This window comes from Salmo salar, chromosome ssa09 (genome assembly GCF_905237065.1).
Source record: "Salmo salar chromosome ssa09, Ssal_v3.1, whole genome shotgun sequence".
Classification (NCBI taxonomy): domain Eukaryota; kingdom Metazoa; phylum Chordata; class Actinopteri; order Salmoniformes; family Salmonidae; genus Salmo; species Salmo salar.
The window spans coordinates 74,869,514-74,892,127 of record NC_059450.1 but is presented as its reverse complement, the minus strand read 5'-3'; the positions used below and the strand labels follow the sequence as shown (position 1 = coordinate 74,892,127).

General features: G+C 41.8%; 2 protein-coding genes across 6 annotated transcripts in view; one reads left to right on the top strand and one right to left on the bottom strand.

Annotated features, from left to right (window-relative positions):
• The first annotated feature begins 702 nt into the window (after positions 1-702).
• On the top strand, positions 703-7,834 carry LOC106611877 (homeobox protein CDX-1). Of its 2 annotated transcripts, none has more exons than XR_001330170.2 (3): positions 703-1,272; positions 5,282-5,949; positions 6,330-6,511. XR_001330170.2 is itself a non-coding variant. In XM_014212503.2 (3 exons), the coding sequence occupies exons 1-3, from the start codon at positions 879-881 to the stop codon at positions 6,528-6,530; spliced, it is 744 nt and encodes a 247-aa protein (XP_014067978.1). In that variant the 5' UTR covers positions 709-878; the 3' UTR covers positions 6,531-7,834. The 2 variants fall into 2 exon arrangements, 1 of the variants encoding a protein (XP_014067978.1); XM_014212503.2 differs by having other exon boundaries at positions 709-1,272; positions 5,282-5,430; positions 6,330-7,834.
• A 445-nt stretch (positions 7,835-8,279) lies between these two features.
• The window catches only part of LOC106611879 (uncharacterized), a 67,469-nt gene continuing 53,134 nt past the window's right edge, over positions 8,280-22,614 (bottom strand). Inside the window, exons 1-6 of one of the 4 annotated variants that reach the window (XM_014212504.2) lie at positions 16,667-17,137; positions 15,156-15,494; positions 14,542-14,796; positions 14,106-14,351; positions 13,875-13,991; positions 8,280-10,234 (exon numbers count right to left, since the gene is read on the bottom strand). In XM_014212504.2, the coding sequence (XP_014067979.1) occupies positions 9,975-10,234; positions 13,875-13,991; positions 14,106-14,351; positions 14,542-14,796; positions 15,156-15,494; positions 16,667-16,976 (1,527 nt within the window). In that variant the 5' untranslated portion in view covers positions 16,977-17,137 and the 3' untranslated portion in view covers positions 8,280-9,974. Of the gene's footprint in view, positions 10,235-13,874; positions 13,992-14,105; positions 14,352-14,541; positions 14,797-15,155; positions 15,495-15,803; positions 16,057-16,666; positions 17,138-22,614 lie in introns of those variants that run through there. The other 3 variants (XM_014212506.2, XM_014212507.2, XM_045724019.1) reach the window with 3 other exon arrangements.

Below are 22,614 nucleotides of genomic sequence, written 5' to 3'. Positions count from 1 at the left end.
ACTACTTGCTACATTTTAGCTGCTTTTCAACTACTTAGCATCTTAGCTAACCTGTCCCCTAACCTTATCCATTTTAGCTAACCCTTCCCCTGTCCTAAACCCTTTAACCAAACTCCAAAATGAACCTTAACCCTAATCTAGCTAACGTTAGCCAGCTAGCTAGAATCCGTAACATATCAAACGTTTTGCAAATTCGTAACATATTGTAAGTTTTGCGAATTCAAAACCTATAATATGAATTGTAATTTGTAAAATATCATATGATATTGGTGATAGACATCCACAAATGAATACATACCATACAAAACGTAGCATATCATAATAAATGGAGTGTCTCGGATTTACATACAGAATAATATGAATACGAAATGCTCTGAGACTAGGTTGCAGCAATCTGATGCCCCCATATGGCCACTGTAAAAGTAACGTGCAGTGTTTCAGATTTGTAAAAGGAAATATAATATCCCCGCACCTCATAGATAAACAAAAGCACAGTGATTGGCTTTGATTTGAGGAATCGATTTTTACATTTAATAACCATGGTGATTTCCCGCCTCAAAGGCTTCAACTGCTCCTGAAATAAATTATTCACTACACACACCGCTTTTGAAAAAGGACTCAACATGTCTCCACAGTAATAATCTTGATGTAAGGAGCTAAGCTAACACAAGGTAGTACCGCCTGGTTGTACATTTGACGTCATGGGGATACCTTCGAACTGTCAACCTGTCCGACAGACAACAGTATAAAGGTGTAGCTTGACACTACTCGACAGGTGTGTACAGTGTAGTTTACAAGGTGGCAAGCCGAGAATTTCACCAGAATTTGTGGTTGTAATTTTTGGATTACCATGCGTGCAGATGAGTTAATTAATTGAGATGTACATGAGCTACCTGCTCGATAAAGAAACCGGAATGTACTCAAATTCCATAAGACGCCAGACTCAGAACTTCATGCAATATGGGGAGTTCACCAGTTATCATCACGTCACGGGCATCAGTGACCCGCATGCCCAGACGACAAGTCTGTGGAACCCCGTTTACGAAGCCCCGCTGGAGCAGTGGTCACTTTATGGCCACAGTGCGGGCTTCCCCGGTTCGAACCCTGTTATGGAACAGATACGTGTTAGTTCACCCGAACTGACTTCCATCTCGCCTGCCGGTCCCGGAATTCTCCCGTCACTCGACTCACGTACCAGGCAGTATTCTCCAGACTCACAGAGAAGAAACTCGTACACTGGGATCAGACGAAATATACATTCATCCAGTACTGGTAACATTCCCAAATCCCATTTGCTTTGAGCATATCACATACGGCTTGATTTGAATTTCCCTTTTAATAATAATATAGAGTAGGTGTAGTTTTAAAACAAATTCAGCATTTTCATTTACCATTTCTCTGATAACATACATTTCATAATCTTAATATGAAAGTCTTGGGGCTAACAGTTGCTTCTGGTACCAGCCCTAGGTTAAATTTGTTTTCTACAGGATATTCGGTTTACTCTCGTCAATAGATATTGAACCAAGAATGCCATGACTATGAAGATTTTTTTGAAAGATAACCTTTATTTAACTAGGCAAGTCAGTTAAGAACAAGTTCTTGTTTACAATGACAGCCTACCCCAGCCAAACTCAGACAACGCTGGGCCAGTTGTGCACCGCCCTACAGGACTCCTAATCACAGCCGGATGTGATGCAGCTTGGATTTGAACCACGGACTGCAGTGTCGCCTCTTGCACTGAGATGCAATGCCTTAGACCGCTGAGCCACTCAGGAACCAGGGGAGGATGGAGAAAAATCGACCCTTTTTTAAATATATATGTTTTTAATGAATAATAAGATTTCTGATTTCAATATTCAATAGCTCTTAGACAAAGAGGTCCATGAGTATGAAAATGATATATTCTGAATAAGGGGAGGATCTAAAAATGTTATTCGTTTTTGTTTTTTGATAAATCCTTTTCATAGTCATGGCATGCTTTGTGTAAGAGCTATTGGAGATTGAAAGCAAAAAAAGCAAAAAATATGAAGACATTTTTATAAAATACAAATCTTTGTATTTTTGTCCATCCTCCCCCCATTCAGAATATATCTTTTCATAATCATGGCACAGTTTGTCTAAGAGCTATTGAAGATTGAAATCCGAAATATTATTATTTATATCAAATAAAAAATGTATAAGTGTGGATTTTTCTCCATCCACCCCTGGATCAGAACATACCATATTCATAGTCATGGCATGCTTGGTTCAATAACTATTGATGAGACAAAACCGAATATCCACTGAATATCCAATATTGCCTGCAGAGATTAGTGCCGGTTGAATACCAGAGTATGTACTGTAGCCTATTCCTTCATTATTGACCCACACAAACTTGCATGGGTTTATCTCATGCAATAGCCTGGCCTCAGAGCAATACGTCATATATTTTACATTTTTCTGACCGCGATTCCATTCATAACGTAACCTAACGTAATGTAAAACCGTACTAAATGGAGTGCCACAGATTTGCGTACAGAATAATATGAAATGCTCTGAGACCACGTTGCATGCAAAGGTTTACACAGTTGATAAGAAATTGTTCCACTGAACTCATAGAGCAATGTAAACACAATGCAAACGTCCTATTACTATGTAATAATAGAATAATCTGCATGTTGCCAATAGACACAGTCAACTTGACTAGGCCTATTATTTCCCCAATAGAATGTGTTTATTTTGTAACAGCATTTCATTTACAAAGGAAATCCTCTGATACAGTTGTCTATCTATCGTTGAACAGAACTGTAACAGTTCGTTGATTTACCAACATCGCGTAGAGTAGAACACCTATTAGACAAATAGCCATTGTGTTGATCCGATGACAGTACTCAATGGCAGACGTCAGGTTTTGAGTTTTGACTAGGTGTACAGGACACAGGACAAGCATTGGTGACACACTGACGACGGAATACATATTCACACACGGCCCAGAACCAATACAAAACATCACACATATCCATCTAACAGAACCTTTTCACCTATTCCCTTGGTTGGTGAAAGATTTGAGTGAAAAGCTAACAGCCGAGGACAGGGAGTCTGTGACGTGGTTCCCCACCCTCTCTGTCCACTATGGGAGTGACAGGCTGGGCAGATAAGGCTGACAGCCAGGGGTTTGTCTGGTTGTCTCAGGACCAACCCTCCTCTCCAGGAAACTTCCCTGGTCTTATCTCAACCCTCCTCGCCCTGCTGCAATCAATGTACTTCACACCGTGCCGTCAAGACTTCCCCTGTGGATCAATACCATCTCCCTGACTCATCCATCCCTGGCGCTGTGTGTGTTTGGGAGGGATGTGTGTGTGTGTGTGTGTGTGTACGCACGCAAGTGTGAATGAATGGCTAACTATGTAAACACCTATGTAAACAGCTCTCACAGTGATAAGAACCACCACAGTAATGTTTTGTGGTCTCTTACACGGTGGTTATGATTAACATGGTTAATAGGGTAGTTGAGGCTTTCACGGGATCCAGGGAGTTTTCAACCATCCCGGTGTGACTCCATGTCACCATCAGCAATTTCAGCAGTCTATGGTGACACTGTTCACACATTGTACAGCCTTAGTCATGGAAACATATTCACACTGTCATTGGAGGCTTTATGCTTAGCTAGACATGTTATGGATGTTTTAGCCAATTCCTTCCAGAGATGTCATACAGTTTTTGTATTTCTCATCACCTCATACTATATAAATGTAACCCAACCTCTTAAACGTTAAGTTACTTAGGTGACTTTTGTTATAATTTCATTGTTTTATCAAGGCATATCAAGGCAATTCGTTTACAAATCAACTTCTGGCTGACAACCCTGTTTCAATTCAGTTGGCCTCGGATGGCTCTTGGGTATGGGGTTATCAAAAGCCATGGGAGGGTCGGGAGTCCCGCCTTAATGCTCATTGCTGATCGGACTGACCTTCAGTTTGTGACAAAACGGTATATCACAGGCATATAAGTCGCACAGCACTGCAAAACTGAGTGTACTGTAGCGATACGACATAGTCCCGTCGCTGTACAACAAACAGAAATTGATTTATATTCAAATAAAAACAAGTTGATGTGAAACAAAACCACTTTGTGTTCATCACAAACTTTATATTAGATGTAAGCTGAGAGCTTGACGAATCTGTAGAGTTGTTGGCCAACGCTGTGGTACATTCACAGGGGAGGGAGAACAATGAATGAAAGCAGTGTACAGGGAAATGAGTTGGATTTTCCCTGACCACTACAGTAGTTAAATAAAAAATGATTACAGTAATAAGGCAGCTGAAATCTTATATCATCTCAATTGTAAAGTTGATTTTGAGTATAAGTAGATCATTAGAAGAAAATCAAGCCCTATTCCCCACGATACGTTGTTCATAGCATAGGAAATAAAACAACTACGGTGTACTATTTTTCTTACTACTGTGGCAGTAAAAAGTGCATACAAATCATAGATAAATAATAAATATTAAACAAAAAGCAAGATATCAGGGCTTTCTAACAGTATAGGGCATGACTTGGTCCAGAACGCCGCAGCCCGTCTGGTGTTCAACCTTCCCAAGTTCTCTCACGTCACCCCGCTCCTCCGCTCTCTCCACTGGCTTCCAGTCGAAGCTCGCATCCGCTACAAGACCATGGTGCTTGCCTACGGAGCTGTGAGGGGAACGGCACCTCCGTACCTTCAGGCTCTGATCAGGCCCTACACCAAAACAAGGGCACTGCGTTCATCCACCTCTGGCCTGCTCGCCTCCCTACCTCTGAGGAAACACAGTTCCCGCTCAGCCCAGTCAAAACTGTTCGCTGCTCTGGCACCCCAATGGTGGAACAAGCTCCCTCACGACGCCAGGACAGCGGAGTCAATCACCACCTTCCGGAGACACCTGAAACCCCACCTCTTCAAGGAATACCTGGGATAGGATAAAGTAATCCTTCTAACCCCCCCTTAAAAGATTTAGATGCACTATTGTAAAGTGGTTGTTCCACTGGATATTATAAGGTGAATGCACCAATTTGTAAGTCGCTCTGGATAAGAGCGTCTGCTAAATGACTTAAATGTAAAATGTAAATGTACTGTTCATGGCCCTCTCATGAATATGTTTTATACAGCCATCCACTTAACATTAAAGTTCAACAGGGTTAAAATGTCAACATATTGTCTGTGATTAAAAAAAAAGATGAATCAATGCTGGAACATGCATGTTATCATCAGTTATTATAATGTATTGTTGTGTTGTTGTAACATTGTCATTCTTGTGTCCAGGAGGGAAGACACGCACCAAGGACAAGTACAGGGTGGTGTACACAGACCAGCAGCGCCTGGAGCTAGAGAAGGAGTTCCAGTCCAGTAGATACATCACCATCAGGAGGAAGACAGAACTTTCCCTGGGCCTCAGCCTCTCAGAGAGACAGGTGGGTCAGAGAGACAGAACTGGACCTGGGTCTCAACCTCTCAGAGAGACAGGTGGGTCAGAGGGATGGGAACTTGCCCTGGGCCTCAGTCTCTCAGAGACAGGTGGGTCAGAGAGACGGAACTGGCCCTAGGCCTCTGCCTCTCAGAGAGACAGGTGGGTCAGAGAGACAGAACTGGCCCTGGGCCTCAGCCTCTCAGAGAGACAGGTGGGTCAGAGAGACAGAACTGGCCCTGGGCCTCAGCCTCTCAGAGAGACAGGTGCGTCAGAGAGACAGAACTGGCCCTGGGCCTCATCCTCTCAGAGAGACAGATGGGTCAGAGAGACAGAACTGGCCCTGGGCCTCAGCCTCTCAGAGAGACAGGTGGGTCAGAGAGACAGAACTGGCCCTGGGCCTCAGCCTCTCAGAGAGACAGGTGTGTCAGAGAGACAGAACTGGCCCTGGGCCTCAGCCTCTCAGAGAGACAGGTGGGTCAGAGAGACAGAACTGGCCCTGGGCCTCAGCCTCTCAGAGAGACAGGTGGGTCAGAGAGACAGAACTGGCCCTGGGCCTCAGCCTCTCAGAGAAGACAGGTGGGTCAGAGAGACAATTTGAGAGCTGTAGAAGAAGTTCAAGTACACAGCTGGCCATGGGACAGCCTCTCAGAGAGACAGGTAGATGGCAGAGAGACAGACAGGCGAGTGACAGAGACAAGTATGTCAGCGAGACAAATGAGAAAAACAGGCAAGTCTCTGAGAGCCATGTGGGTCACTGAGGATCAATTATTTAGAATCCAATCAGTTTCAGAATTTCTTGTTTGGATCGCAGGTGAGTTTCAGAACTACAGGTGGATTATCTGTGCATAGAAACCTTACCTCACACTGTAGGTACATTCTTATCATTCACTGACATCATCACAGGTGAAGATCTGGTTCCAGAACAGGAGAGCCAAGGAGAGGAAGATAACCAAGAAGAAGATCCTGCTGTCCCAGCAGGCTTCCACGACCACTCCCACCCTGACCCCGCCCAGCCTGGCTTACCCCAGCAACGGTTCCATAGCAACCAGCTGCAGCAGCTTGTTGTCAGAGACGATATCAACAACTATCAAAGAGGAGTTCTGAGGAGTTCCTTTACCGTAGACATACTGTACAACACTGGAATAACCATATCAAACTGGTATTCCCATGACAATCACTACATAAGATGTAATTGACCTCAATGATGTGATGAAAATACTATTACATGCATCTGTCACTACACACCTCTAGTATAATACTACGTTTTGTGTTTTGATATAGCCCAAAGTTATCTGGGCTCCCGAGTGGCGCAGTGGTCTAAGACACTGCATCTCAGCACAAGAGGTGCTATTGCAATACCTGGTTCAAATCCAAGCTACAAAACATCTGGCTGTGATTGGGAGTCCCATAGGGTGGTGCACAATTGGCCCAGTGTTGTCTGGGGTAGGCTGTCAATGTAAATAAGAATTTGTTACCAACTGACTTGCCTGCTTAAATATAAAACATTTACAAATCTGAGAGAAGCACATGTTACACTATGCAAATGTATAAAAACACTGTAACTGCTTTTGTGTTGATACTGTATTTTCTTAATCCAATTAATTTGTAACTGCAAAATAACATGACTGTTATGAAGCACATGTTTTCTATGTTTTTTTTCTATATTTTGTATGAAAAGTATGATTGGTTTTGAGGAACTGTGAAGATGTTAAATTGAAGAGATGTTGAGAGAATGTGTATTTACTGAAATATTATGAATAGGAAATCAATAAGGATAGTGGAGCATGATTCCACTAGTCCTTTTGTTTGGGCAGTGAAAGTATGTCAGGCCTTTTATTGCTTGTATGTGCGTGTTTGTCAATAGAGCTCGCCAGCTTGTAGTCCTAAAAAACAGAAATGAGTTACCTCTGGTTCGTTCAGCCATTCCTATGGGGGAAAGGAATGGGGAAAGAATTGGATTTTGGGGATAAACGCTGAAAATAAGGTCTGAGATCTTAAGCGTTGAGTTCTCTGAGATAATATCAGCCAGGTAACATGACCTTTATGATTTATGAAGCCTTCATGTGCTTTATGTGCTGACGTTAGCTGAAGAAGATTATCTCCTAGAACAAAACGTAGAAGATATCCTAAGCCTGTGTTTACCACAGACCTTATTTTCAGCGTTTATACTAAAACCATTCAAAAACTCCATTCATTTCCCCGTAAGCTTTGTCCAGCGAGCCATGGCAGAGTTAGTGCCTTCATAAAGACGCCATTACTATTGCTCTCTAGTGTTAACAGGCAGATCTAAGGGTATGGAGGGCAAAGTTCCAGTCGCTGAGCTTCCCATCTCACAGTCCCAGACATTGACCTTTGTAATGTTGGTATATAACTGATTTCAACATGACTTAATAAAACAGAGGATTATGGTTGGTCTTCTGTAGATACGATACAAAGCTGTAGATTGTTATTTTTCCCCTTGTGCTATAATTATGGCCACTTTTTAACCAATAAAAAAGGGGGAAGTAGCACTTCAAAACCGCACTAAGCTCACACAAAAAAACTGCAGGGTGAGCAAAATAAATAACCACCCAGATCAAACTGAAATTAATACAGTTTTACTTTGCTGATCGGCTGAAAACTGTGTTGCGAACGACCTTACAAGCAAATAAGCTACAGATAGATGTTGTTTACGTCAGATTTTGCCTAATTTTGCCAAATGGAAACCTGAAAACAAGTTTGAAAACCACTGATGTATGCGCTGTAGGTGCCAACGAAGACATTCGTGATCACCAAGGAGAGAAACCACTCGTTTTAGCCGTTGACAGTCTCTCCACAAAGGATTAGTTTGTGATTGCAATGCCAGAGGAAAAAGACAAGCAGAAAAGTTTAATGATTGCTCAAACTTATAAATGGTGCAGGGTTTAAACAGGATCAAAGACTTATCCAAGTCTTATCTAAGCTGTTTGCATCACATGTTGATGGGGACTGTGCTCATTGCATTGCTGTAAAACGTATATGGGGATATAGACACTTACTTCCTGATTATCGTCCAATAGGAGACATTAGAAGACATCAGAGGAAGATGTTAGTTAGATAGATGGTTAGAGCAGCATATCTGGGCTACCTGTCCTATAGATCGGTAACCACATAGAGGTACATTCATGAGCCTGGGGTTATGGAGAGTTCACCTATGATGAGCCATAAAGACTGTTTATTACTCCTCAGATGGGATGACCTCTGACCTCTATATGTTAGAATCAAAGAATACAGGCACCAACAGTTGCTTGCTTTTTAAAAACAAACTTTTGTTATCAAATTGTAATTCTTTCATCACACAACGGCATCAACAATGAAGCATGAGAAATTATTATGTTGTCAACACTGTTAGAAACATCAGTATCCTTATTTCTCAACGTCCTCTTCCCAATGTGTTCTATTCTTATTTTGATATGCAGTATAATTCTTTAGTTAGAGTACATAACCAAGTATGGTGATGTCTCCAAAAAAGCCACAGCAATATATTTTCAGCCACTCAGTCTGTTGATTACCTCTGGCTGAGGGGATTTTCGACTGGAAATCATGTGATTCAAACAGGAAATGCATTAGCAACTTTATAAATGGCGACACCAAAGATGTGGAAACAAATATGTTGATGGTGTGAAAAGATATTGCCATGTACTGTATTTTTTAAGAGAAAAATTGTACAACATTAACATGTGATTGCAATAGCTCAAAAATAAATAACATTTGTTAAATAATAAAATATACTCTTATTTGTTGTTTGTCTATGAGGACAAGCACCATGGCATCCACATATGTACTGTATGTACATACATTTCTGATCATATCTAAGATAGTTAATTATACCTTTATTCAGGACACAGTACCTGCACATCATATATATAGATGTATCCATTTAGGGAGATGGACTGCATGCTTTAAAGAACTGACTTAAGGCATTGGAAATGAGTAAGTAGCCTATGATAGCTGATGAATTCCAGTTATGCAATTATTACAAATCCCTCAGTAATTCTTTAAGCAGTATTGAATGTTAGAGAATAATTCAAAAAGGATGTAATCACGCAGCAAAAACAGTAAATATTTTGTGACATATCACACATCTGAAAGGAACAAGTGACCGCAACACAACCAAGTGTAAAAACAGTTTTGGAAAGAAAGAAATGTGGGCAAGAAAAACAGAAGTAATGTCTCCACTTCTTGGAAAGAGACACTATGTACTAACACGCATCAACATGCAAAGCACTGTAACTGGAACTAAGACAACATGATTCAACATGTCTGCGGTCTGTGTCAACTCTGGGCCTCTCAGGGGTTGATTCTCAATAATCTCTCCTTTCTCCTGAAGCGTGCACTTGTTCACTACTCTCCACATATATTTCAAAGCATTGGATTGGTGTAGGATTGGTTTCGGCATCCCTTTCAAATCCATGACTACAAGTGAACAAGTGCACACCTCAAGAGAACGCAGAGATTTGGGGGACGCACCAGGGATTCAACTCTCAGCCTCCTTCTATTCTATCATATTCTATCTAGACAGTACCTTGCTCACTGTCCTTTCCGTACACTGGCGTACATACAAGACTCCTCCTCAGGCGTGTCTACCTTCCTCCTGGTACCCTCTAATATTGTAATCTGTCCATACTCCACCTCCACCAGCTGCTGGGGACCACCCGCTACTTTCACTTGCCCATATTCCACCTCCACCGGCGCCTCCCTCTCCTTCTGTCTCATTTCCTTCCTCAGTATCCTGACATCAGCATATTCCACATCCTGGCTGTCACCGTTCACTGTGGAAAGAGGGATAACTAGAGAGACATAGAGTGAGAGAGAGACATAGAGAGAGAGAGACATAGAGAGAGAGAGACATAGAGAGAGAGAGAGACAGAGAGAGACAGACAGAGACAGAGATACATTTTCCCCCCAAAAAAACAGATGTCAGAAACACAAATATAAATTCACCCTGAACAACACCATCATTGAACACACTAAAAATTACACCTACCTTGGTCTGACCATATCTGCATCGGGAAACTTTAATATGGCAGTGAATGCACTCAAAGAAAAAGCCTGCAGAGCATTGTATGCAATAAAAATGAAATTATTCAAAATCAACATCCCAATTAGAATTTGGACCAAAATATTTGACAGTGTAATCCTACCAATAGCTCTTTACGGAAGTGAGGTTTGGGGGCCACTCAATAAACTGGACTTTAAAATGTGGGACAAACATCCAATTGAAGCCCTACATGCAGAATTTTGTCGGAATTCTACAAGTCCAGAGAAATACACCAACTAATGCATGTCGCGCAGAATTGGGCCGCTTTCCAGTAATAATGAAAATACAGAAAAGATCATTAAAATTTTGGCTACATCTAAATTCAAGTCCAAATTCAAGTCTGCAATTTAAAGCACTTCAAACCCAAGAGCTGAGCCCAGAAACGAGCCCTCTCAGTCAGCTGGTGTTGGACCTCACCAACCAAGCTGACACCAGCACTGCTTCAAAAGAAAGATTTCAAATAAACAAAATCATGAACCAATCAAAGGACTCATATTTACAACATTGGAAAAACGAAACAAAATCCCAAAGCCGACTAAATTGCTATCTGACCCTAAACATAGAATATGAATTGGCTGATTATCTCTACTCTGTCAGAGATACGAAGCAGAGACAGATCCTTTCCAAGTACAGGCTGAGTGACCACCGATTGGCAATAGAAACCGGCAGACATAAAAAGACATGGCTACCCAAAGAGGAGCGTGTATGTGGTCACTGCATGACAGGGGAGGTAGAGACAGAGATGCACTTTCTCCTTTACTGTGATAAATATTCCTCACAAAGAGATTCATTATTCACAGAAATGACTACATTTATTCCAAATTTTAACTTATTAAACCCAAAGGAAAAACTAAAAATACTCATGGGCGAAGGAGCAATGGCTCCTCTTGCAGCCAGATATGTATTTGCCTGCCATAGCCTGAGGGACACTGAATAATAACATCTGCATAGTAAGCAGTAACTTACTTATTATTACTATTATTGTTATTACTATTATTATTGTTGTTTATCATTCCAAATAGTAGTGGTATGGGTGGTAATGGTAATGATAGCAGTTTAGTGATGGTGGTGGTAGTAGTAGTGGTAATGATGATAGTAGTTGTAGTACTGATGTAACGGTGAAGATGACCGTTATTTAGTCATAAGTTAGTTTCATTTTCCATATTTCTATTTATTACATTACATTCTACTATTGACTGTTACCATTTTACTGTTATTATTTTTGTATTTAATTTTGTATTATTATTTACTGCCATTTTATATTATTATTTATTATTGTTTATCATTTTATTACAATGTATATTGTATAAATTGTTGCTTTGGCAATATTGACACAATGTTTTTCATGCCAATAAAGCAGCTTGAATTTGAATTTGAGAAAGAGAGACACAGAGAGAGAGAGAGAGACACAGACAGTGACAGAGACATAGAGAGACACCAAGAGAGACAAACACAAACAGAGAGAGAGAGACACAGAGAGAGAGAGACACACAGAGAGAGAGAGAGAGAGAGAGAGACACAGACACAGAGAGAGAGAGAGAGAGACACACAGACAGAGAGAGAGAGAGAGAGAGAGACAGACACAGAGAGAGAGAGACACACAAACAGAGAGAGAGAGAGAGAGAGAGAGAGAGAGAGAGAGAGAGAGAGAGAGAGAGAGAGAGAGAGAGAGAGAGACACAGACAGAGAGAGAGAGAGAGAGAGAGACACACAGATACAGAGAGAGAGAGAGAGACAGACACAGAGAGAGAGAGAGAGAGAGACACACAAACACAAGAGAGATACTGACAGAGAGAGAGACACAGACAGAAAGAGACAGACAGCGAGAGAGTAACAGAGAGACAGAGACAGACAGAGAGAGAGACACAGACAGACAGAGAGAGAGACAGAGACACACAGACACAGAGAGAGACACACAGACACAGAGAGAGAGACACACAGACACACAGAGAGAGACACACAGACACACAGAGAGAGAGAGAGAGACACAGAGAGAGAGAGACACACACAGACACAGAGAGAGAGAGACACACACAGACACAGAGAGAGAGAGAGACACACAGACACAGAGAGAGAGAGAGAGAGAGACACACAGACACAGAGAGAGAGAGAGAGAGAGAGACACAGACAGACACAGAGAGAGAGAGACACAGAGAGAGAGAGAGACAGACACAGAGAGAGAAAGAGAGAGACAGAGAGAGACACACAGAGAGAGAGTGAGAGAGAAACACAGAGAGAGAGAAACACAGAGAGAGAGACACACAGAGCGAGAGACACAGGCACAGAGAGAGAGACACCCAGACACAGAGAGAGAGACACAGACACAGAGAGAGAAAGAGAGAGACAGACACAGAGAGAGAAAGAGAGAGACAGACACAGAGAGAGAAAGAGAGAGACAGACACAGAGAGAGAAAGAGAGAGACAGACACAGAGAGAGAAAGAGAGAGACAGACACAGAGGGAGAAAGAGAGAGACAGACAGAGAGAGAAAGACACACAGAGAGAGAGAGAGAGACACAGGGAGAGAGACAGAGACACAGAGCGAGAGAGACACACACAGAGACAGACAGAGAGAGACAGACAGTGAGAGAGTGACAGAGACAGACAGTGACAGACACAGAGAGAGAAAGAGAGAGACAGACACAGAGAGAGAAAGAGAGACAGACACAGAGAGAGAAAGAGAGAGACACACAGAGAGAGAGAGACACACAGAGAGAGAGTGAGACACAGAGAGAGACACACACAGAGCGAGAGAGACAGAGACACAGAGCGAGAGAGACAGAGACACAGAGCGAGAGACAGAGACACAAAGCGAGAGACAGAGACACAAAGCGAGAGACAGAGACACAAAGTGAGAGATACAAAGAGAGAGAGATGAGGAGAGGGGGAGACAGACAGAGAGACAGACAGTGACAGAGACACAGAGAGAGTGACACAGACACAGAGAGAGAGACACAGACACACAGAGAGAGACACAGACACACAGAGAGACACAGAGAGAGAGACAGAGAGAGAGACACAGAGAGAGAGACACAGAGAGAGAGACACAGAGAGAGAGATACAGAGAGAGAGACACAGAGAGAGAGACACAGAGAGAAACACATACAGAGTCTGAGACATAGAGCGACACAGACACAGAGAGAGAGACACAGAGAGAGAGACACAGAGAGAGAGACACAGAGAGAAAGACATACAGAGTCTGAGACATAGAGCGACACAGACACAGAAAGAGAGAGACAGAGAGAGAGCGCGAGACAGAGAGAGAGCGCGAGACAGAGAGAGAGCGCGAGACAGAGAGAGAGCTTACTTCTAAATATCTCCCTCACAGACTGACATGGTAAATTGTAGTAATTGAGTAAATTGAAGATCTACAGCTAAATGTCCTCTAACCTGGAGTCTTTGAAGGAGGTTTCTTTTTCTTCTGGACACAGTAAACTGCCAACACCATCACTAAGACAAGGACCACTCCTGCCAGAGACCCTGCTGCCATCCCTATGTACTTTGTGGCTAAGAGAGGAAGCAGACACAACAACATATAAGAATGAAGACTGCTCCATTGTAAAAACATCTTAATGGTGATAATGATAGCAATAATACATCAGAATAAGCATGATCACTTACTAAAAATCCAAAGGGTCTGAGTGGTGTTAGTAGTAGTGCTGTTAGTCAAGCCATGGGTGTGATTGCTGGGTCTGGAGGTCATTAGGGTGTCATGCCCCGGGCCCTTACCAGTGGAGGTTTTACTGGTGTGGGCCTCAGTCACAGTCTTCACTGTTGTAGGCTCAACACACAGGGTATTACCAGTGGCATTCACCCACTCTGATACTTTTGTCTCGTTGGATAAGGTGCAGTTAACATATATCAGCCCTGTAGGCAATCCAAACAACATTAATCACATGTGTATCTAAATTACACGTAAATACTGGCAAATGGATAGTGCTGTTTAGAAACAGGTCAATTCTTATTGATATTATTTCTCATTGATCATTATAATCATTATCATTAATATTGTTGATCATTATGTTTTAAAAAAAAAGTAAATTAAACAGTAGATTACCTGGACAGTGTGAGATTCTCTTGCTGACAGTATCACTGCTGATGTGGTTTCTGACGGTACAGGTGAGATCTCCTGACAGGCCTTTCTTCAGAGTGATGGTGTTTGTCTCATCACCAGGAGAGGCCTCAGTGTCTCTCAGTGTCTGTCCATCCAGAGTCCAGCTGTACTGGGGACCATCCCCCTCAGAGGAACAGGACACCCTCATCTCTCCATGGGACAGACACTCAGAGGACAGCTCAGGACTGGACACTGGAGCTGTGGGGGAAGAAGGATATGTAACTGTAGTAAGAGGGCATAACACATTAGAACACAACACCAGCCATTCTTCTTGAAAGCCACAGAAACTACTGTAGTCAACAGGAGCAGCAGAATCATGACACACAATGACTGCATTTCAAATAACCAACAGATGATTTAATGTTGATGGATGTGGTTATGACTCTATGTACCAACTACAGTAGACTGAAAATAAAAATGACTGCATGGTTACACATAAAATGCATTTCTCATTATTTTGATTATTAAGCAGTCACATGTGTAGTTTAGCCAGAGCAATATTTAGAGCTTGTCAAAGTTACCACTTGTAATAATTATTTTGATAGTTAGTTAATTACCTTCGATGAACAGTTTTAGTCCTCTGATCCCTGATGATTTCCCTTCTGAATTAAATGTTTCTAGCCGGTATTCACCAGAATCTGTACTTCTTGTGTTATTTAACCTAAATGTCCCATTGTTTATAAAGAAGTGTACTCTGTCTTTAATGGGGTTGTCTCTTATTACCCATATGTCCTTCTTCATTTTGAGTATCTCTGTTTCAGCACCAGTTGAGCCTTTATAAAATGAGAGTTCATCATATATTGTGGCATCAGTCATCAGCTGGAGATAGACAGTTCCTCCCAGAGCTCCATAACACTGAGATCCATTCTGTCTAGCATCACAGGAAGTCTCCAAGCCTGAAGATCAAGAAGAAAAGACACTGTAGTGACTATCACTGTTCTAACCCATGTCAAGTCATGTATCGTTTTTCAGATGAGGATATAAGTAACTAACAGTATAACCAAACCAACAGCATCAACGTGATAGGGATCATTAAGTCAGTGATCATTATCATGGGACAATGAGTAAAGAGACAACTGTCTTCTACAGTGTTCTGAATATTGTCTATCATCATCTGTCATTTCTGCTTCGTGATATACAAGACTCTGATATTATGTTCTCCATAAAAGAAGAGGAAAACCAACACATATAAAGATGTTTCTTACCATGAGACACTCCTGCTGAGATCACCAACAGTCCTAAAACAGCCTCCATGTCTCTTTACAACGCAGGGTCTCAGTTTATCAAATTAACTTTGGTACTTCAGCAAAGTCCTCTATTTTCGATTCAGAGCTGAATTTCCATAACCTGGCAATGTTTTACGGCACAAACAAAACCAATGCAAGGACAGTATGAGAGATAGCTGTTCCTGCCACTCAGAATAATTCACCCAGTTTGTGACAAGCAGAAGAAGTGTAATTTTGACCCTAACCATAGCTTCTGACTGAGAGGAAAGAGGAAGGGCCACGTCATCAAAGTCTCACTTCCTCATTATATAAACAGCCAGGCTGCTGTGTGATGGATTTAGACAGGATGTCAAATATAGTATGTGATAAGTGATGCTACTTCTGAGTGTGAAGAAGATATGTTGGCGCCTAAGAATATAACAACTCATTCGCTGTGTCAGGGCAGTGGTCAGCTCTCACACACTGCTGTCCAACACTGACATGAAGACACTACCTTCTTCTTCACAATTAGTAGGCTCTTTCACTACATTTTAGATTGTGATCATTTAAAAAAGAAATTAAGAAGTGAGAGGGAGAGATATAAATACAGGGATTTGAGAGGAGGAGAGGTGAGATAAATAAGAAGTGAAACAGAGAGGACCAAAGTCAAAGTCAAAGTCCAATGTTTCCGTAATAGTGGTTTGTGACCCTGTGGTGTCTTCGGCCGGCTACAACTGATTCCTTTTGGGTTGAAGCTGTTGGCTAGACACAATAACATGTTGTAGCTGGAAATGGTTACTATGGCTGTATGATGAAACTTTAAAGGGTAAAAAACATGTTCAATCAATAACAGAAAGACTCACTACGGCAAGTGTATACAGTTGAGATGTTGTGTTGTTCATGTACTGCACCGTAGGGATGGTATTGGCCAGGTGATGAGCGGTGCCTGGTTTCCTCCAGACGTGACGCTTGGCATTCAGCAGCAGGCAAGCTCGAGGTCAGGGCAGACTGAATGGTCAGGCAGGCGGGCTCAGTGTCATAGCAGGCAGAAAATGTCGGAACCGTGAATGCTAGAAAACAGAGACTAGGAAAAACAGTAGCATGAAGAAACACGCTGGTAGGCTTGACAAGACAAGACGAACTGGCAACAGACAGAGAACACAACAGGAACATCCACTGGGGATAATGGGGAAGATGGGTGACACCTGGAGGTGGTGGAAACAAACACAAAGACAGGTGAAACAGATCAATGTGTGACACAGACAAACATATATGTTTCACAGAATGGAAAAAAACTGTAGCCTCTTACTCAGGGCCTGGCCCTGACTACAGCATCTCCTTGACCGTCCAAAGAAAATATTTGACTGAGACGGCTGCTGACAGAAAGACACATCAATCTCAGAGCAATCTCAGGGGTGATAGTAGTTTCAGCCACTTGCAAATTGAAGGAAAGTTGGCGGGTGCAGAGCGCACTGTTAAGATGCTGGAATTATTTTGGACGAACATGCAAATGTAACTCTCTCACCAGGCTCGAATATGACTCTCACAATATTAACTTATGTAGAGTATCTCAACAGCATGGGATGTTAGGTGAGAAGGACATCTACAATAAGAATTCCTATTGTAAACTATCTAGGGTTATGACAATAGGATATTAACTTCAGATGAAATGATTACAGGTTTCTGTTATAGAATCAGGATAAACTATCACATGCATTAAATTAAATTGAAACGATCAATGGCTCCACCAAGGCAACATACATAAGGTTCAATATGTGTTAATACATTTTCAAAGACAAATACATTTTCTGACACAACATCAAAGGAAATAAAAATAATAAACCCCAGTGAGTAGTGCACAACCCGTGTCCAAATTATTTGAAGTTTGCTTAAATAAACCGTTGGCGCGCGTTGGAGCTCAAAAAAAATGATGACATCCAAAAATATCCAGAAGCACCTCAAGTTGTGGTTACTCACTGCTTGGTAGATATTCCCTCCGCGAAGTATGGCAGTTCCATGCAGGTTTCCTCACAAAGTCCAAGGCAAGCACAGCTACCCATGCAGACAGTACTCCTTAGCCGTAACCGATAACCCATGGGAACATGAAATTGTTAAGCTTCCCAAGGAATTATCTCCCGGTGTCACACGATGCTAGGCTAACCTCAAGGCTGGCAAATACCTCCACGATGAGACGGTAGCTTCAGTCTTTACTAAGTCTTATTAAAATTATAACAACTCTTTTATAAAATAAAATTGGTATTTCCCTTCATGTCTTAGTAGGTATGGGTTTTGTTCTAGTTTTGTCGTCTTCTTTTATATTCTTTCTTCACCAACAGTCCTAATGTAAAACGTCCATCCTTTTATCAACTTCTCTTTCCTTTTATCAACGTTTCTTTCCTTTTATCAACGTCTCTTTCCTTTTATCAACGTCTCTTTCCCTCCCTTTTTTCCCAGGCCTCCCGTTAAGCAGGTCAACTCCCATTGGCCACAGCTTAACAAACAACCTTATTGGTCAAAACTTAAACTTCAAAGTAAACCAAACTATTCACTTATACATTAAATAAATATTTCTTCAAAAAGCATAATGCATTAACAACATTACAGTTTAGGAGAAATTCAATCATCTTTTAAATATAATACCAATTAATTATAACAAATATACTCAATACTTGGTTTTAACAAGAATAAACTCAATACCTAGTTCAAACAAGGGTATTACACAAAGGTAACTTACTTTTTGAATTGATTTATTTGGCAATCAGATGAATACATCAAGACTGGTTGTGTTCATGCCATATTAAAAGGTAATACATTTTTACAGTTAATTTATACAGTGCATTCGGAAAGTATTCAGACCCCTTGACTTTTTCCACATTTTGTTACAGCTTTAATCTAAAATATATATGTTTTAAAATACTCATCAATCTACACACAATATTCCATAATGACAAAGCAAAAACAGTTTTGGGGAAATTTTAGCAAATGTATTTAAAATAAGAAACTGAAATATCCCATTTACATAGGTATTCAGACCCTTTACTCAGTATTTTGTTGAAGAACCTTTGGCAGTGATTACAGCCTCGAGTCTTCTTGGGTATGATGCTACAAGCTTTGCACACCTGAATTTGGGGAGTTTCTCCCATTCTTCTCTGCAGATCCTCTCAAGCTCTGTCAGGTTGGATGGGGAGCATTGCTGCACAGCTATTTTCAGGTCTCTCCAGAGATGTTTGATCGGGTTGAAGTCTGGGCTCTGGCTGGGCCACTCAAGGACATTCAGAGACTTTGCTCCGTTCATCTTTCCCTCGATCCTGACTAGTCTCCCAGTCCATGCTGCTGAAAAACATCCCCACAGCGTGATGCTGCCACCACCATGCTTCACCGTAGGGATGGTGCCAGGTTTCCTTCAGACTTGTTGAAGAGATCAATCTTATTTCTCATGGCCTGAGAGTCATTTAGTTGCTTTTTGGCAAACTCCAAGCTGTCTATCATGTTTTTCTGAGAAGTGACTTACTTCTGGCCACTCTACCATAAAGGCCCGATTGGTGGAGTGCTGCAGAGATGTTTGTCCTTCTGGAAGGTTCTCCCATCCACAGAGGAACTCCAGAGCTCTGTCAGAGTGACCATCGGGTTCTTGGTCACCTCCCTGACCAAGGCTCTTCTCCCCCAATTGCTCAGTTTGGCCAGGCGGCCAGCTCCAGGAAGATTTCTTGGTGGTTCAACACTTCTTCTATTTAAGAATGATGGAGGCCACTGTGTTCTTGGGGACCTTCAATGCTGCAGACATTTTTTGGTACCCTTCCCCAGATCTGTGCCTTGACACAATCCTTTGTTAGAGCTCTACAAACAATTATTTTGACCGCATGGCTTGTTTTTTTTCTCTGAAATGCACTGTCAACTGTGGGACCTTACATAGAGAGGTGTGTGTTTTTCCAAATCCTGTCCAATCAAATTAATTTACCACAGGTGGACTACAATCAAGTTGTAGAAACATCTCAAGGATGATCAATGGAAACAGGATGCACCTGAGCTCAATTTCGAGTCTCATAGGAAAGGGTCTGAATACTTATGTAAATAAGGTATTGCTTTTTTTAAATAAAATTTGCTAACATTTCTAAAAACCTGTTGTTTTCGCTTTGTCATTATGGGCTATTGTGTGTAGATTGATGAGGATTTAAAATGATTTCATCCATTTAAGGATAAGGCTGTAACGTAACAAAATGTAGAGAAAAGAAAGGGTTCTGAATACTTCCGAATGAACTGTATATGAAATGTATTAATTACACTGAGAACGTTGCAGTCAAAGTGACTGCTCATTAGCTTGAAGGAGGTCCCTCGAGGCCCAGTGGTTATAGTATTTAAAAAAATTGTGCAAACAAGTGCACACATAGGAGATTACCATTAGACAGTTCTTCTGACATCATCAGAAGTCCAAACACCACAATCAGTGGATTCACTATTGAAGTTCCAAACTCGGATTACAAACTAAATCAACCTGCCACATTGTGTGACTAGAATGTTTGAGCAAAACACGCAATAGATTGTGTCACTTCCGGGAGGGGAAAGGAAGTGTATGAACACTCTCTTGATCTCACTTCTTCATTTCACAGACCAATACATTAAAATGTTGTAATGTATACGGTAAGGCATAATTAAATAAGATACACCACACACACACAAGTGAACAAGAGATCTTGAGAATAGATTTGCTTCAGGGCTGTTTGATCAACTGTGATACAGAAGAAAGTCGCACTAAATTTATTTTGCGAGAACTTGATGCCTAAAAAAGAGAGAAACAGAAAGAGAGAGAGAGATGCTAAGTTCCCAAAAACATACTGCAACGTTCTCATTTCATTGTTTGATTAAAAATTATGCTTAATAAGAGCAGGACGTTCCAAATCACCCCACTTAAAGATTAAATCTACACTACATGATTAAAAGTATGTGGACACCTGCTCGTCCAACATCTCATTCCAAAACCATGGGCATTAAAATGGAGTTGGTCCCCCTTTGCTACTATAACAGCCTCCACTCTTCTGGGAAGGCTTTCCACTAGATGTTGGAAAATTTCAGCAGGGACTTGCTTGTATTCAGCCACAAGACCATTAGTGAGGTTGAGCACGGATGTTCGGCGATTAGACCTGACTCGCAGTCAGCGTTCCAATTCATTCCAAAGGTGTTCGATGGAGTTAAGGTCAGGGCTCTGTGCAGGCCAGTCAAGTTCTTACTGATGGGGGCCTCTGTCACAGTCGTGGGGGCCACTGTACAGTCATGGCCAAAAGTTTTGAGAATGACACAAATATTAATTTCCACAAAGTTTGCTGCTTCAGTGTCTTTAGATATTTTTGTCAGATGTTACTATGGAATACTGAAGTATAATTACAAGCATTTAATAAGTGTCAAAGGCTTTTATTGACAATAACATGAAGTTGATGCAAAGAGTCAATATTTGCAGTGTTGACCCTTCTTTTTCAAGTCCTCTGCAATCTGCCCTGGCATGCTGTCAATTAACTTCTGGGCCACATCCTGACTGATGGCAGCCCATTCTTGCATAATCAATGCTTGGAGTTTGTCAGAATTTGTGGGGTTTTGTTTGTCCACCCGCCTCTTGAGGATTGACCACAAGTTCTCAATGGGATTAAGGTGTGGGGAGTTTCCTGGCCATGGACCCAAAATATAGATGTTTTGTTCCCCGAGCCACTTAGTGATCACTTTTGACTTATGGCAAGGTGCTCCATCATGCTGGAAAAAGGCATTGTTCGTCACCAAACTGTTCCTGGATGGTTGGGAGAAGTTGCTCTCGGAGGATGTGTTGGTACCATTCTTTATTCATGGCTGTGGTCTTAGGTAGGCAAAATTGTGAGTGAGCCCACTCCCTTGGTTGAGAAGCAACCCCACACATGAATGGTCTCACAAGCTTTTTTCCGGATGCCCCAAACAATCAGAAAGGGGATAAATCAGAGAAAATGACTTTACCCCAGTCCTCAGCAGTCTAATCCCTGTACCTTTTGCAGAATATCAGTCTGTCCCTGATGTTTTTCCTGGAGAGAAGTGGCTTCTTTACTGCCCTTCTTGACACCAGGCCATCCTCTAAAAGTCTTTGCCTCACTGTGCGTGCAGATGCACTCACACCTGCCTGCTGCCATTCCTGAGCAAGCTCTGTACTGGTGGTGCCCAGATCCCGCAGCTGAATCAACTTTAGGAGATGGTGCTGGCGCTTGCTGGACTTTCTTGGGTGCCCTGAAGCATTCTTCACAACAATTGAACCGCTCTCCTTGAAGTTCTTGATGACCCGATAAATGGTTGATTTCTTACTGGCAGCAATATCCTTGCCTGTAAAGCCCTTTTTGTGCAAAGCAATGATGACGGCACTTGTTTCCTTGCAATTAACCACGGTTGACAGAGGAAGAACAATGATTCCAAGCACCACCCTCCTTTTGAAGCTTCCAGTCTGTTATTCGAACTCAATCAGCATAACAGAGTGATCTCCAGCCTTGTCCTCGTCAACACTCATACCTGTGTTAACGAGAGAATCACTGACATGATGTCAGCTGGTCCTTTTGTGGCAGGGTTGAAATGCAGAGGAAATGTTTTTGGGGGATTCAGTTCATTTGCATGGCAAATAGGGACTTTGCAAGTCATTGCAATTCATCTGATCACTCTTCATAACATTCTGGAGTATATGCAAATTGCCATCATACAAACTGAGGCAGCAGACTTTGTGAAAATTAATATTTGTGTCATTCTCAAAACTTTTGGCCACGACTGTAGTAGACTCAACATACACAGTGGCGTGCATTCATGGATGCCAAAG

Excerpts from the sequence above, each read along its gene's own strand:
- LOC106611877 (XM_014212503.2), top strand. The coding sequence starts at position 879 with ATGTACATGAGCTACCTGCTCGATAAAGAAACCGGAATGTACTCAAAT. Across the intron at positions 1,273-5,281 it reads TATACATTCATCCAGTACTG|GAGGGAAGACACGCACCAAG; the intron begins GTAACATTCCCA and ends TCTTGTGTCCAG. Across the intron at positions 5,431-6,329 it reads TCAGCCTCTCAGAGAGACAG|GTGAAGATCTGGTTCCAGAA; the intron begins GTGGGTCAGAGA and ends ACATCATCACAG.